Genomic DNA, 14,825 nt, shown 5'->3' on the forward strand with positions numbered 1-14,825 from the left:
ACAGACTAAAATATGTAGGATTGCAAAGGAAACCAATTATATTGAAATAAACAATTTTTTCCTTATCCAATTTTACAGAGCCCAGGTTAAGAATGGTTGGTCTACAGGGTTCAATACAAGGTTGCGGGGAAAGGTCCGATGCCCAGAAACAAACCTGGCTATGCTGATCTGAGGAGGCAGGGAGGTGCTTACCAGGGCTTGCTGCTTTGCGGACAGAATGGACTCAGGGCTCCCAGCCTGGTGGCTCCCTGTGGGTGGCCGGCTGTCTGGGCTAGGTGGGGGCCCTGGGCCTCGGGCCACAGTGGCAGGAGCTGTGCTGCTCTGTGCCATCTCCAGCTCAATCTCAGCATCCATCTCTGCATCCTCTCGGGCCTCCTTGTTACTTTCTTCCAGGTGCTTCATTAACACGGCCACTACCACATTGACCAGCACGAACTGGGCAACCAGGACGAAGGTGACGAAATAGACGGGGGAGATGACAGGCAGGTAACTCAGGCAGTGCTTGTCCTCACGGGCACACTCCCGCAGCGTGTCCTGACCACAGAGACAAGCTTGGGATGGCACCCAAGCCATCCTTCCCCTGCCTGGCAGGCCTGCTCTGCTAGGCCAGGCTGGGCTAGATTAGAGGCAGGGATAACAAGGCTTCCATGGGCCCTAGATACCCATTTATCTTAGCAATTAATCAAGGATTCTGGGGAGCTGGGGCTATAGGATTAAACCAGATAAATCCTGCTTCAGACTCACACTGAAAGCCCTTTATTTCCTGCTCTCCAAACTGCTATCCATACTTATGATTCCCTCTTCCCTAATGCCCAACCTCCCGCTGGGCTCCTCACTGTCCCCCTACATACACCAATGCTCACCCTCCTCTTCTTTACTCATACTGGAACGTCCTCATTACCATACCTTCACAGGCTACCCAGGCCATCAAGAGTTAACATTTCTACAGCATCTTAAGGTTTGCAAAGTACTTTACACATGCTATTTCATTTGATGGTCATACTGACTCAAAGAAGTAGAAGCTATTATTATCCCCATTTTACAGAAAAGAAAACTGAGAGTGAGAGTGATTTGCCCAGGGTCACACAGCTAGTCATATCAGAGGCAGGATTTAAACTTAGATCTTCCTGACCCCAAATCTAGTGTTTTATCTATTACACCCCCTACCGGCCATAGGAAGCCTTCTCTGACCTCTTGACCCTTCTGTGAAGCCTTACCACGCCTGGATCAAATACAGACATTCATGGAAAACTTGCCTACTCCCTTTCTATTTTGAGTACTCAAAAGGCAGGGCTTAGGTCCTTGTCCATCTCCCTCCAGATGGTTGCTTTCTGAGGGTCTCTGCCCCCTCCCTTCCTCTTCGTGGAAGATTGGGGAGTGGGGGTGGGGAGGGAGCAGGGGTTGAGGGAAGCATGGGGAGTTTGGTCACTGTGTTGCTTGGGCACTTTAGGGCACCAGGGAGATACCTTCATGATCCCATTCCAGTTGTCCCCCGTGGACACCCTGAAGAGGGTGAGGAAGGCCATGCCGAAGTTGGTGAAGGTAGCATGTCTGCTCAGGCCCTCACATGGGTTATCTTCACTGCAATCTAGGAAGCAAGAAGAGACCCACCAGCCTGGTCAGGCAGCCCAGGGCTCTGCTAGGAAGACAATTCTGACTACATCACTCCTGGCCTTTCTTTCCTGGGTGAAAGGAAGAATCCTCCCGAGCTGCTTCTTGTCCTCACTGATGAGTACACACAGTTGTGTTGAATGAACAAGCAAGTGCCAGCACGGTGGAATTAAGTCAGGACAACTGGGTTCAAATCTCAGCTCTTACTGTGACCATGAGCAAGTTACTTAAAGGTTTTAGCCTCATTTTCCTTATGTGTAAAATGGGATGATAATATTTAAGAGCACAGTATGAGAAGGAAGGGATCATACATAGGATCTAGATATAGGATTTATATCAAATCCAACCCTTTCCTTTTTCAGATGTGAAAACTGAGGCATAGAGATGTGCCTAGGTTTGTATAGCTTGTAAGTTTCTGAGGTGGAGATTTGAATCCAGGTGTCCTTTGCATTTGTACACTGTATCTCATAAGATTTTTGGAAGGAAAGGGTTCTATAAGCCCTTATAAGCCCCCAAATGCTAGACAAATGTGTTATTGTTCTGTAGAGTCAAATCTGCTATCTGCCTAGTAAGACAGACTTATACAAGGACATAGCTGACTAAATCTTATGTATTCTGTGGTTGAGTACTCAAGATTTATCAAATGAATGAATGAATGAATGAAAGAATTTGTCTGGTGACCTTGCACAGGAAGGGGAGACCAAAGACCTTGCTGAGGTAATCTGAGTCCTTGGATGCCTGGCCCTGGTATCTGACTATTGGCAGGTCTTGATACAGTGAATCTTGTCCAAGACTTTGTATTGGGGATGGGATGGGAGCAGGAGGTTTTGTGACCAATGGTACCCCTTGGCGCCCCAAACCCCAGGAACGCTGCTTCTCCAGGGACTCCTGGACATCTAAACCTCAGCCTTCCATCTTCAATAATGGGTTCAGAGTTTGCATTTCCTCTCCCACTCTGGTAGCCTAAGGGTCGGTTTAGGGGAAGTTGGTGTCCTCATTTGAACCTCACAGGTCCAAGATTGGCTCCAACCATTTCTAGCTTCCTAAAAACAAACTGGGGATCTGACTCCCAGCTATTTTCCTGCATTCATCTTGGTTCTGTTTCATGTTTCCAGCCTCTCTTGGTTCATTAAGTTTTCTCCCTTCCCTGCAGTCAGACATGCTGTGGGTCTTCCATTCCCCTTTCCTGAGTTCCCCACTGAGTAACAGCTACAGGTTATCCTACTTCCCACTGCAGTCTGTGCCCAGTTTGGTACCCTTCAAGGTTCTTTCCTGTACAGCATCTAATCAGATCCTCACAAAAATCCCTTAAGGGAGTCAGGGTAGGGCAAGGATTGATATCCCCTTTTTGTAGATAAGAACACTGAAGTCAAGAGAAGTGATGTGACTTTTAAGGTCAGGCAGTGAATTCTCAGTCCAGGGCTCTCTCTCATACACTTCATTGCTGCTTTTGAAATGTAAATAACACTGGGTGGATAGGTGCATCAAAAATATAGCATAGGATTTAGAACTGGAAGAGATAGTATGGCCCTAACCAGCCCCTTCATTCTATAGGTGAGGAGACTGGGGTTCAGAGAGGGGAAGCGATCTGCCAAGGTCACAGAGCTCCTAGGCAGCTGATAGGGATCAAACTAAGGTCCTCTAATTGCAAATCAGTGCTTTTTCCATTAGACTACATCAATAGAGGGCTATCTGTATATAATTGGCATCTGGATTTGAATCCATTTTCTGGTCATGGGGTTGGTTCTGCTTTATATAATGGTGGAGAGGGAAGGCACCTCAGGCATGCCTCTTCAGGGCATGTGGATCTGGGCAGGGTGAGGATCAGGGATGAAGACACCTATTGACATGGAAAAGTATGCTTACTTTTTTGATAAGACATTTCAAAGGCTGTTAGAAATTATACTAATGATCACTCAGGCTGATGTAAAAGAAAGAGCTTTGAATTTAACATTCGAAGACCTGGGCTTAAGTTCTCGGTCCTTATCAATCATTTCCATGAGCATATAGACAATTTCCCTGTGTATAAAATGAAGGTGCTAATACTTAAATTCTTTGTAAACCATATAGTGCTATAGAGAAGTATGGCTATTATAGGCCCACACGGCAGAATGGTTTGAGGGAGGTTTCATGATCAGTCTTATGGAGTCAATCTAGTCAGTTTTCAATTACCAGACCACTGATACAGATAATCCCAAACCCTGGATAATCCAAAAACAACGATCTATTCAATTTAAGGTATACATAATGTGATTCCTTTCTGGTACCAGATTTTTCTTCCCATCTACTTTTGCCTCAGGCTTGATGTGTTTGCCTTCACTCATCTCATACCCAAAGGAGGTGGGGACAGAGGGATCATTCTAGAGAATAACCCCAGGAGCTAGGGATTTCTCCCTTTGATAGTATGGGTAGTGGTGGCAGTGGTTTCCCTGGCCCCTACTAATAGGAAGTATGCTATTGTTTGAGGAGTCCTTTTCTAAAGAACCAGGGGACTTGAATCCTAGACCTGGCTTAGCCACCATCTGGCTGTGTGAAAATCACTTTCTCCAACCTCAGTTTCCCCACCTGTCCTTTTGTCCAGGGCTGCTCAGATAAGGTGCTGGATGAGAATTAGTCCCAAGAGGCATGAAGAAAAAGCATGATGACCCCTGCCATGAACTTTGGAAGCCACATCCTGGGGACCCAACTGAAGGGGCCTTATCTGACAGGCAAAGAGATCAGTGTTTCTCTTTCCTCCTCTGGTAGATAACCAGATAATGACATGTGGCCGAGAAACTCCCCAAGACCAAGGGAAGGAGGAAGTCAGCTGCTGATGGATGGGGCAGAGGACATAGGGAGGAGAGTCAGCTTCTGTCTAAGGCCAGGCTAGCTCAGGGCTGCTGGGGGCATGCTCTGAGAATTAAGGATTGACTTAATGGTGGAATTCCCTGGGGGGCGTAGGTGGATGTGTGTGCACTTGGCAGCATATGCACATACATGTGCTTGTGTGAACATATTTGTGAGTACATGTGTTCATCCATATGTGAGTGCTTGTGTATGTTTACTCCTGACAATTGGAGTATACATGTACATGCATATGCTCATGTACCTGTAAGTAAACACATTATGTTCATTCTTATATATCTGTATGAAGCCAAGTGCCCTGATTGTATACTGACACTGAGGTAGGATTAGGTGATAAAAAGAGCACTGGACTTGGCAACAGAGAATCAGAATTCATCGCCCAGCCCTGCCGCTTAAAACCCATGTGACCTTGGGATTCAATAGGTAGACTGTTGGGACTCAGACTCAAAGACCTGAGTCTCAAGGCTTCCTCAGATTCTTCCTTGCTGTGAGACATGGGCAGCCTCAGTTTCCTCATCTGTAAAAGGGGGCTAATAATAACCCCTCCCTCACAGGGCAGGGATCAAATGAGATAACATCTGTGAAGCCCTTTACAAACTATAAAACACCATAGAAACACAACTGGGCCTCATCTGTAGAATCAGAGTGTTGGTTCCCTAGATGATCTCTGTTACATGCTTCGAAGATAAAGATCAACAGCCACGACAGTTACAACAGTAATACCAGTTGGGAAACCCAACTCTTCTGTGTGATTCTGAGAAAGTCCCTTCTTTCTTGGCCTCAGTATCCCCATGAGTAAAATAAAAGAGGTTAAATTAGATTATAGTATTGTAGACATACAAATTTAGGGTTATGGATCTTTGATAAACTTTAAGCTCCAAAACTTATGTGTGTGTATGTGTTCATACATGTGGTGCCAGAGATAGTAGGTAGGAGAAAGGAAGATTAGAAGGGCCAAGATCCATTCCATTGTCTGAGGCCAAATGTCCTCCCTCGCCCTCAGTAAAAACAAAAAAAAGTGGGGGAGGGAACTCTGGGCCTGGGGGATGGGATCTAACAACAGAGGGCCAGGATGCTGACCCTTGGCTGCTACTTACCCAGCTTTCCAAACAACTCCACTCCCAGGGCAGCATAGATAAAAAACAGGAGCATGAAAAGCAGGCCAAGGTTCCCTACCTACATGAGAAGAAAGTAGAACAGGGGGTCAGGCAGGCTGGCATCATGCCCAGGTGTTACCCATGCACAGCCTCATCACACGCCACACCACGCTTCTTGTGTGCACCATAGCCCACCCAGGGGCCTGCAGGCTCAGGATGGCAGGAATCACTCATGGGGGTCATCCACACTCAGACTGGCCATATCCCACATGCCATGTGCTTCCTACTTTTTGTCACACACTACAGACTGGGGACCCACGGTGGCAAGGCAGCCTGGTATATTGCCAGGGCCTCCTCCCTCTACAGGCTCACCACATACCATGTGCCATGCATACTTCACAGAGCCAGGACCTGCAGCATCAGATGTGCTGGCATTGACCATGGCTGTCACCCATGCACAGGCTCATCACATACCAAGCTCAAAAGTAGCCTTCAAGGCTCAGCTGCTCCAGGAAGCCCCTACTGAGCCCCTGCCTTCCTACATTCTCTATGAATTATCCTGTTTTTATTTATGGTTACATACTGTATCCCTCAGTAAAAATATGAGCTCCTTGAGGGTTAGACTATTTTTGTCCTTGTTTCAGGGCTAGTGTAGTGACATGCATAGAATAACTGAGTTATGTTTGTAAAACTGAATCGAATCCATGGGCACATCTTTAACTAGCTCATCCATGACAGATCCATTCAGAAAGGCTCTAGCTACCTTGCATGAGTGCATTTGAAAAAGGCTTCCTTTGCTTTCCCAAATATAAAACAGGGCTACTTCTAACTGCTGTGGCCACTCAGAGGTAGCCTGCAGTTTGGGGTAGGATTATTATCTGTGTTGCTTTGTCCCCTAGAGACCAGAACAGGCAGCTGAGAAATTGACGAGAGTCCTTGCATACTTTTTAGTCTGTCTGTCTGTACCATCAGTGGTTTCTATGTTGTGAATAAACCCTGTGGTGACATTTAAGGAATGTAGACCTGTTTTTATGTTCCTTGAAATCTAGAACTGGACTAACTCACCTGGGTACTGAGACAAGGAAGCCACCTATTCTGGCTGTCCTCAGGGCTTGCTTTGTCTGATTTCCTCATGCTGGAATTTCCTTTTCTCAACTCATTTCTCAGTTCTCCATCTTCCTAATGTCCCCAGCGGCCAGGGAGATGATCTCTCTAGGTTTATCTCCAATGACCACTGCAGGGCCCTGGGGCTTACAGGGGAGGGTAGTGATGGTGTGCTAGACTAAGTTGTTAGAAATTATTGAATACTCTGGGAACATCCATGACTCATTTGTTGGGCAGGAGTCATCTCTGGTGGATGATTTGGGGAGCAGAGAAGTTATATCATATCTTCCCATACCTTTATGTCATTGATGTTTGTCTGGGAAACTGCTAATCATATGTAGATAAGCTTAACATAGGGATGCTTTACCTTTTTTTTGCATCCTAGACCCCTTTAGCAGTCTGATGAAAGCCTATGAATGTCTTCTCTGAATGTTTTTTGCTTAAATTCTTAGTTGAAAGAAATGCTAAATTTCAGTCAGAGTTGGTGAAAACAAAGATGTAATTTTTTTTCTCGCCACACTCATGAATCCCCTGAAATCTGTCCATGGAGAAGCTTTATCTTAAGAGAACTTTTAGCACCAGTTGGCAGATCTATTTCCTTCTTCAGCGACTGCCCTGCTCTCCACTCCCATAACTGCCTTGTGCCGACATCAGATGGGCAGGGAAGCTACATGAGTGTAGGACCATAGACCACCACTCTCATGGTGACATCTAAAGCCCATGCATAACCAAGTATGGGCATTTGATAGGAAAATCCCAGTAGAGAAGGCCCTAGAATGCCATGGTTTGAGAGTCAGAAATGATTTCAGAGGTATCTTATCCAACCCATACCTAAACAAGAATACTCTATTGAAGAATCATAAGGTCATAGATTTAGAGTTGAAAGGGACCTTATAGATCAGGAATTCTTAACCTGGACCCTGTGAAAGGATTTTTAGGAGATCCATGCATTTGAATGGGAAAAAATTTCATCTTTATTTTCGCTAAACTTAGTGAAATTTAGCATTTCCTTAAATTATGAATTTAAAAAAAAATGAGGTCTATTGGAAAAGGAACACAAAAAGTCAAGAAACCCTGTTGGCCCCCAGATTCTACCCCCTCGAGCTATGGTTTGTCTTTCATTCTTGAAGAGGACCATGACATCAAGAAGATGATGAAATGAATTGGATTGAATTTGATTTGAGTGAGGGAAGGCTGTGCAAGGTCATCAGCCTCACTTTCTCCTCCTGAGCCATCTAGGTTCAGTGGCCAGATATAGATCAGGACCACTAGAGATGACCAGGATGCAGTGGGAGACCTTGGCCTTTTAAAGCTAAGATCTTTCCAAGTTCTCACTTTGAATGAGGCAATGCCCATTCTGTGAAAAGGCCTGTTTAAGAAGTGAGTCAAGGGATGACCCCTTTATTAAAAAAAAAATCAAACTAGGATGGGAAGACCCTCAGGGTTGCTGACCAAAAGAGAAACAATGACTATTTCCATTTACTCTGAGGCAGGAGGGTCCCCCCAAAAATCATTAAGTGGTCCTGGGGCATTCCTTCAGTAATCTTTATTGACCACCCCCATCTGCAGTGTTCTCTCCTTCCTCTAAACTATATATCTTGCTGTCTCTACTGCATATTTCTTAGCTCTTAGCCTTGAGTCTTAGGACATCTTTTCCACTGTTTAATTGCTCTGTGCAAATCTCATTTCTCCAATCAGATTGTGATTTCCTGAGGGGTACTTATTTTTCAGTCTCAGACTGTGAGCTCCTCAATCTAAGTCAGTAACCAGGTCAACTCTTCCAGGGCAGCAGAGTTAAAAGACTTGAATTCAATCATAGTTCTTTGCTAATTATGTTACATGCAAATCCCTTAACATCGCTGGGCTTTAGTAAAAGTCCATTTACATCTGTAAAATGTAGGGGTTGGTCTAGATAAGAGTTTCTTAACTTTTTGTGTGTGTCACAGCCTGCTTTGAAGTCTGGTGAAGTCTATGGACTTATTAGCATAATTAAAAATAATTGAAGGAAATGCTGAATTTCAGTTAGAAATGAGTGAAAATAAAGATGTAATTTTTTTCCTATTTAAGTTCACAGAATCCCTAAAATCCATTCACAGACCCCTTGGTTATAGTGGACTCCAAGTTAAGAACCCCCTAGCCTAAATTATCTATCTATAAGGTCCTGAATAGTTCTAAAACCAGGTTCCTAAGAATCCCAGTCTGTCTGTCACACTGTAAAACTAGACACAGGGTTAACATGTGACAGGATTAGTAAAATCTTGTTGAATGAATGCTTTAGGTAGATGGACAAATGGATGATTCCAGTATCTGGCTCAGGAAAAATTTCCAGGGAATAGGGAGACTGGAGCTTCTGAGTGGCACCTGGGGTCAGAGTTGTGTATCCTAGATCCTGAAGATTGAGAAGGGACTTGAAGAAAGACCATCTTCAACATATGGGACCCTACCATGGCTCTAGAAATCTCCCTCAGTCACCCCTTCCAGTGTCATGACATTTCTTCTGTGAAAATAACCCAAATCTGGGATGTCCTGTGGAGCCACATCTCTGCCTCTGTCAGAGACAAGAGACCAAGAGGCAGCTGTCCTTGACCTTATCTCCCCAACCCATTGCCCCTTCACAATTCCAAGTTATAGCCAGGTCCCTGGCCTGGGGGAAGAGAGTTGCCAAAGACATAGAGACAGAGTTCTAGGACCTACCTGGGGCAATGCTTGAACTACGGTGTCCAGTAAAGCCCGCATTCCAGTGGCCATTTTCAGTAGCTTCAATACTAGGAGGGAAACCAGAGGTAGAGGACAGATTTATAGAATAGGAAATTAGCCACTCCCAGGGGAAATCTGGGCCAGGTCAGGGTCCAAAGGGGAGGCAGAATGGTGGGCTGGGAAGGATGTTGAGTTCAGGCAGGAGCCCTGAGTTTCAGTCCTGGTCTTGTTGCTAATTAACTATGTGGATTACATAAACTCATTAGGCCTTAGTTTCTTCCTTGGAATCATGGGGATCCCATTTAGTTGATGGTGCTGTTGGCAGTGGGAGAAAGAAGCAAGATATCTTGGGCTTAAGGAAAAGAGCCCTGTCCAAGGTGTCCAGAGTCCTGGGTTTTAATCTCAGCTCTAATACTGATTTGATTCATGACCTTGAGTGTGTCATTTTATTCTTAATGTCAGTTTCCCCAGTCATAAAATGGAAAAAAAATTGGTGTTCTATGATTCTATGATAGTAATTGTCATAATCCTTCACATTTGTAACCTCCTTGAGGACTGTAAGATATATGAAGACAGGGGCTGTATTTTATCTAAACCAGGACTGGGGAACCTGCAACCTTGAGGCCCTCTAGATCCTTGGGTGCAACCTTTTGACTCAGTCCAAATTTTATAAAACAAATCCTTTTATGAAGGGGATTTGTTTTGTGAAGTTGGGATTCAGTCAAAAGGCAGCACTTGAGGATCTAGAGGATCACATGTGACCTCGAGGCCACAACCCACCCCTGATCTAAAACCCTGCATCTTCCCTAAGGCCTAGCACACAGGTTCTTTGTGAGTGTTGAATGAATGAACAAATTCAAATGTTCTCTCATTTGATCCTGACAATGCTTTCCATTTTATACAGAGGAAACTGGGAGCCTAAGAGGGGAAGTGATCCCAAGATCACATAGTTTGTGAATAAGTAAAATATTAGTCCAGGTCAAGAATTTAGGTCTTGTGGACCCCTGTCTAGGGAGTCTCCTGAAACATTGTGCTTTTGCTAACCTAGAATGGGCTTGTTAAGAAAACTATTCTCTCTCCTCCACCAAGTTTAGCATGGCACCCTTCCCCCTCTCTCCATGTTCTACAAGATGCCAGCTCAGTTGTGGCAGGCTGCCCAGTGGCAGATGACATTCTGGGCCCCAGACATAGCCTACCTCGAGCAATGCGGAGCACGCGCATGATTCGGATGATGGTAGGGTTAATGGGCAAGGCTGCATTCATCTCGATTTCCTCCAGGGTGATGCCCATGATGGAGAGAAGCACTATGGCCAAGTCGAGCTGATTCCACCTGAGCAAAGGAGTACCTGGTGTTCATTGAGGCCCCTAACCCTCCCTTCCTCTCCCAATCTATCTCTTTCCTTTACCCAGGGGAAATTAGGATCTAGGAGCCCTTAACCATTGGTGTTGGCAACTTCCTGCCTTCATCTCACACCTCCCAAACCATTTTGGTAGTATATGGAGAGAAGTTCAATGTTTTAGAGTTCAAAAGACCTTTGTCTTACAGAAGGGGAAACTGAGATCCAGCGAAGAAAAATGACTTTCCCAAGGTCATCCAGGGATTTGGAATAAAGAAGGGACTAGAAATCTGATCTCTAGACCCCTAGGCCAGGGTTCTTCCCACTGTTTCACAGCATACGATTTTGGCCCTACCAGGGCAATCAAATGCTCTTCCATGAAGTCACTGGCTCTCATAATTTTTACCACATCATTTCCTATCCCAGGGCCCACTGCCTATCAAATAAAGTCCATACCCTTCCCCTTTTATACTTTAGCTAAGTTGGCCATCTCACTTTCTACCATCTTCTCTCCTTCTTTCCTCCACCCCCATCCTTGTCTCCTTTCTCTCCCCAGGCCCCCAAACAAACATGCACCCACCCACTCTCATTCCCACTTCTGAGCCTCCCTTCAGCCTGCTACTCCACTTGGAATGCCTTTCCCTCTTCTTTCACCCTATCAAAGTCCTACCTTTCTTGTAGAGGAGAAGCTATCACCGACCACTGGAGGTCATAGTGATGTCTCCTGCTTTAGATCTCCTACTAACAGTCATGGTTATTGACTATTCAATTGAGGTTTTTTGGATATAAGCCTTGTCTTCCCTCAGTCTGTGGCTTTACTCTCTGTAGTTATGGCCTGGACTCTTCTCTGCCTTTCATCAGAACTCTGTGAGTTCCCTGAACACAAGCCCAGATTCCCCCACTGATCAATCAGTGCTTAACAGTAAGCATCTGTTAAGCCTTCACTACACGTGGGGCACTGTGCTAAGCCCTGAGGATACAAAGAAAGGCAAAAATAATCTTTGTCTTCAAGGGCAGCATGGCGAATTGGGTGGAGCACTGGATTTAGGAAATCTGAGTTTGAATCTTATCTCAGACATTTATTCTCTTTTTGGCCTTGGACTCTTGCACTGAACAGGGATTCTTAATCTGCAGTTTCCTCATCTACAAAATGAGGGGGTTGGATTGATCTCTAAGATTTCTTCCAACTCCATACCTATGATCCTTGGAACTTATATTCTAAGGAGAGGAAAGCTGTAAATAAATGAATATATATAAGGTACATACAGGGTAGTAGGCTAGTAACATGAGAGGGGGAAGCTGTGGATGCTGGGGGGAGGGATCAGAAAGATTTGGTGATCCATTATTTACCCAATTCCCTATGCTGGCCCTGTTTAGAGAAGTCTAAGTAATGACTGTATTCCAGAGTTCATTTTTCCAGAATTGCAGTTAGGAAAAAGTTATGAAAAAGTCTGTCTTTAACCTCTCCTTTCTTCCCTATCCCATCCCCACTTTCGGCAATTATCCTCTCTCCTCCTTCTTCAGTCTGGGCTCCCTTCATCTCCACCCTCTTTTCCCTAGCCACACACCTGTCCTTGAAGAATCGACGGAACCCAAAGGCCACCAGTTTCAACATAGCCTCAAACACGAAGACGATGGTGAAGACATAGTTGCAGTACTTCAGGGCCTCATCCAGGGACTGAAAAGAAGCTCAGTGGTTAGTTCAGCTCCCCTGAGAAGAGGTTATCTCAGGCCTCTTCTGGCATTCACTTGTCAGAGGGGATTCCTGCTCACTAGAAGGTTGAACTAGATGACCTCTGAAATCCCTTCTTAGGGATCTGAGACACTAATTCTATGATTTAACCCAACTCATTTTATTGAAGAGGAAATTCACTCCCAGAGAAATTATTTGCCTAATGTCCCACAACGAGTGGGGGAGAGGAAAAGTGGGGCTAGGCTTTATTTACTGTACATGATTCTCACAAAGTTATAGGACCCCATAGCCCTCCCATCCTATGGTCGGATGCCACTAAGGTACAGAGTGGGCCTTCTCTTTTTATTGAAAATTTTTGGTTTTACACAACTGGTAAACATAAGAAAACCATAAAATATACTTCATGAAAACATAAACAATGCAACACAGAGGGAAATTGTTTCTAAACGGGATGGATTCAATGGAGGGGAAGGCAGTGGATTTGATTTTGGAGGCCCCTTTCAGTTACTGAGTCATGATCTTATGGTCCTTTATCACTTCACCCAAGGAGCCCTATATTTCACTTATTTTCTATTAAATTATAAGGAATCTTCTCATATGTCCTTGGATCCTTCTTATTTTTCATTCTTATGGGGAAATGACATTTCACTACACTCATATTTCACATTCATATTCATTTATTTCTTCATATTGGGCATATTCTGTTTCCAACCTTTGCTATTACATCTAGTGTGACTATAAATATTGTTTGTATCAATGGGTCTTTTTTTGTTGTTTATAGCTTCCTTGAGGTATACACCTAGTAATTACATCACTGGGTCACACAGAAGGAGTAATTTTGTTATCTTTATTTTATAATTCTATGTTGGTTTCCATAAGAGTGGGAACAATTCATGGTTCTACTAACAGTAAATTAGCATTCCTTTCCCCCCTACAACTTCACCAATACTGAATTTTTTCATCTCTTAGTATGTCTGCCAATTTGCCAAGTATAAAGTAACAACTCAAAGTTGTTTTAATTTGCATTTTCCATGCATATTAATAATTTTGAATAATTTCCCAGATGGTGGTTGATTATGTTTCTTCTTCTGAAAATTGCTTATTTATGCCCACTTATATATTGAAGGATGGCTCTTAATCTTATAGATTTGTGTAAACTCCCTGAAGATTATAGATGTCAGACTTCGTTTGTTGATAGCTTATTTTTACTTCCCTTCCATTTCCCAATATATCCCTTTCTTTCCTAGGCACACTCCCCTTGATACGAGGAATGGAAAAGCAAGATACAAAAATAGTTCAGTAAAACCGACCACCATAGCAGCCAAGTTGGATGTTCCATGCCAGATTCTATATTTATATTTCTTCAACTTCTGCAAAGGAAGAAGGGAGGTAGATTCTCATCTCCCTTCTTTGTGGCTTAGCTTAGTCATTCACGGTTGAATTTCCATTTACACTGTTGTACTCATTGTGTCTATTGTTTTCCTGGTTGTTCATTTTGCATCAGTTCATACAAATCTTCCTGTGCTTCTTGATATTTATCATATTCACCATTTCTAACACCATAGTAATATTCTATTACATTCATGTATCATGATTTGTTTATCCATTTTCCCAATTGATGGGTGTCTACTTTGTCTCCAATTCTTTACAATACAAAAAGTATGTGTTAGATTTAAAAAAATCAAATATTACATAATGTAATGATTTTCCACATCCTGTATCTTTTCTTCTGGCAGCAATGTTTAATTTGTGAAAATTTTATTTTAAATGTTTTTGTGTATTAAAAATATGTATAAATCAATCATCAAACATTTATTAAACACTTACTACATGCCAGGCTCTGTACTGTGTATTGGGCATACAAAGAAAGACAAGAGCAGTCCCCACCATGAAGGAATTTAAAATGGGAGAGATACGTAAAGGAATAGGTTCATATGAGATACATACAGAATAGGTAAAAGGTATTCTTAGGGAGAAATTATTTTATCTTTTATAATTTCATTTCTATTTGGTTAATCAAGAACTTTTCAGTTTCCTCACTTTCCTCATTTGTAAAATGGGGATAATAATAGTATCTGCCTTGCAGGATTGTTGTGAGAATCAATTGAGTTATTTGTAGAAAGCACTTATTAGCACAGTGCCTAGAGCAGGCATTATATAATGCTTGTTCTCTTCTCTTCCTTTCTCCTTAAATGCTTTCACAATTCCAGATAGGGGCCTGCAAACTTTCAGTGCTCCCAAAATGCTATGATCCAGGGGTACGTCTGTTCATTGTCCTCCTGGTCTGAATTCTATAAGTTCCTGGCCCAGCTTTGGGTCTGTTAACTTGGGAGTCCCTACTTGGGAGTTTCAGTAGACTCCTGCTGGACTCAGCCACTGTTAGCCCACTGTGATGCTCTGTAGGTCCAGAATAACTGAAATGATGTCTCCCTTTTGGTCTCA

The 14,825-nt window shown here is 43.6% G+C and overlaps 1 protein-coding gene across 7 annotated transcripts in view; it reads right to left on the reverse strand.

Moving 5' to 3' along the window:
* The window catches only part of CACNA1H (calcium voltage-gated channel subunit alpha1 H), a 416,735-nt gene that overhangs the window by 16,239 nt on the left and 385,671 nt on the right, over window positions 1-14,825 (reverse strand). For 6 of the 7 annotated variants that reach the window (XM_072600754.1, XM_072600744.1, XM_072600736.1 and 3 more), the window contains 6 exons: window positions 12,259-12,368; window positions 10,550-10,683; window positions 9,347-9,421; window positions 5,553-5,627; window positions 1,467-1,588; window positions 193-534 (listed from right to left, as the gene is read on the reverse strand). In XM_072600754.1, the coding sequence (XP_072456855.1) occupies window positions 193-534; window positions 1,467-1,588; window positions 5,553-5,627; window positions 9,347-9,421; window positions 10,550-10,683; window positions 12,259-12,368 (858 nt within the window). Of the gene's footprint in view, window positions 1-192; window positions 535-1,466; window positions 1,589-5,552; window positions 5,632-9,346; window positions 9,422-10,549; window positions 10,684-12,258; window positions 12,369-14,825 lie in introns of all 7 variants that reach the window. The other variant, XM_072600712.1, reaches the window with a different exon arrangement.

This window comes from Notamacropus eugenii, chromosome 1, assembly GCF_028372415.1.
Source record: "Notamacropus eugenii isolate mMacEug1 chromosome 1, mMacEug1.pri_v2, whole genome shotgun sequence".
Classification (NCBI taxonomy): Eukaryota; Metazoa; Chordata; class Mammalia; order Diprotodontia; family Macropodidae; genus Notamacropus; species Notamacropus eugenii.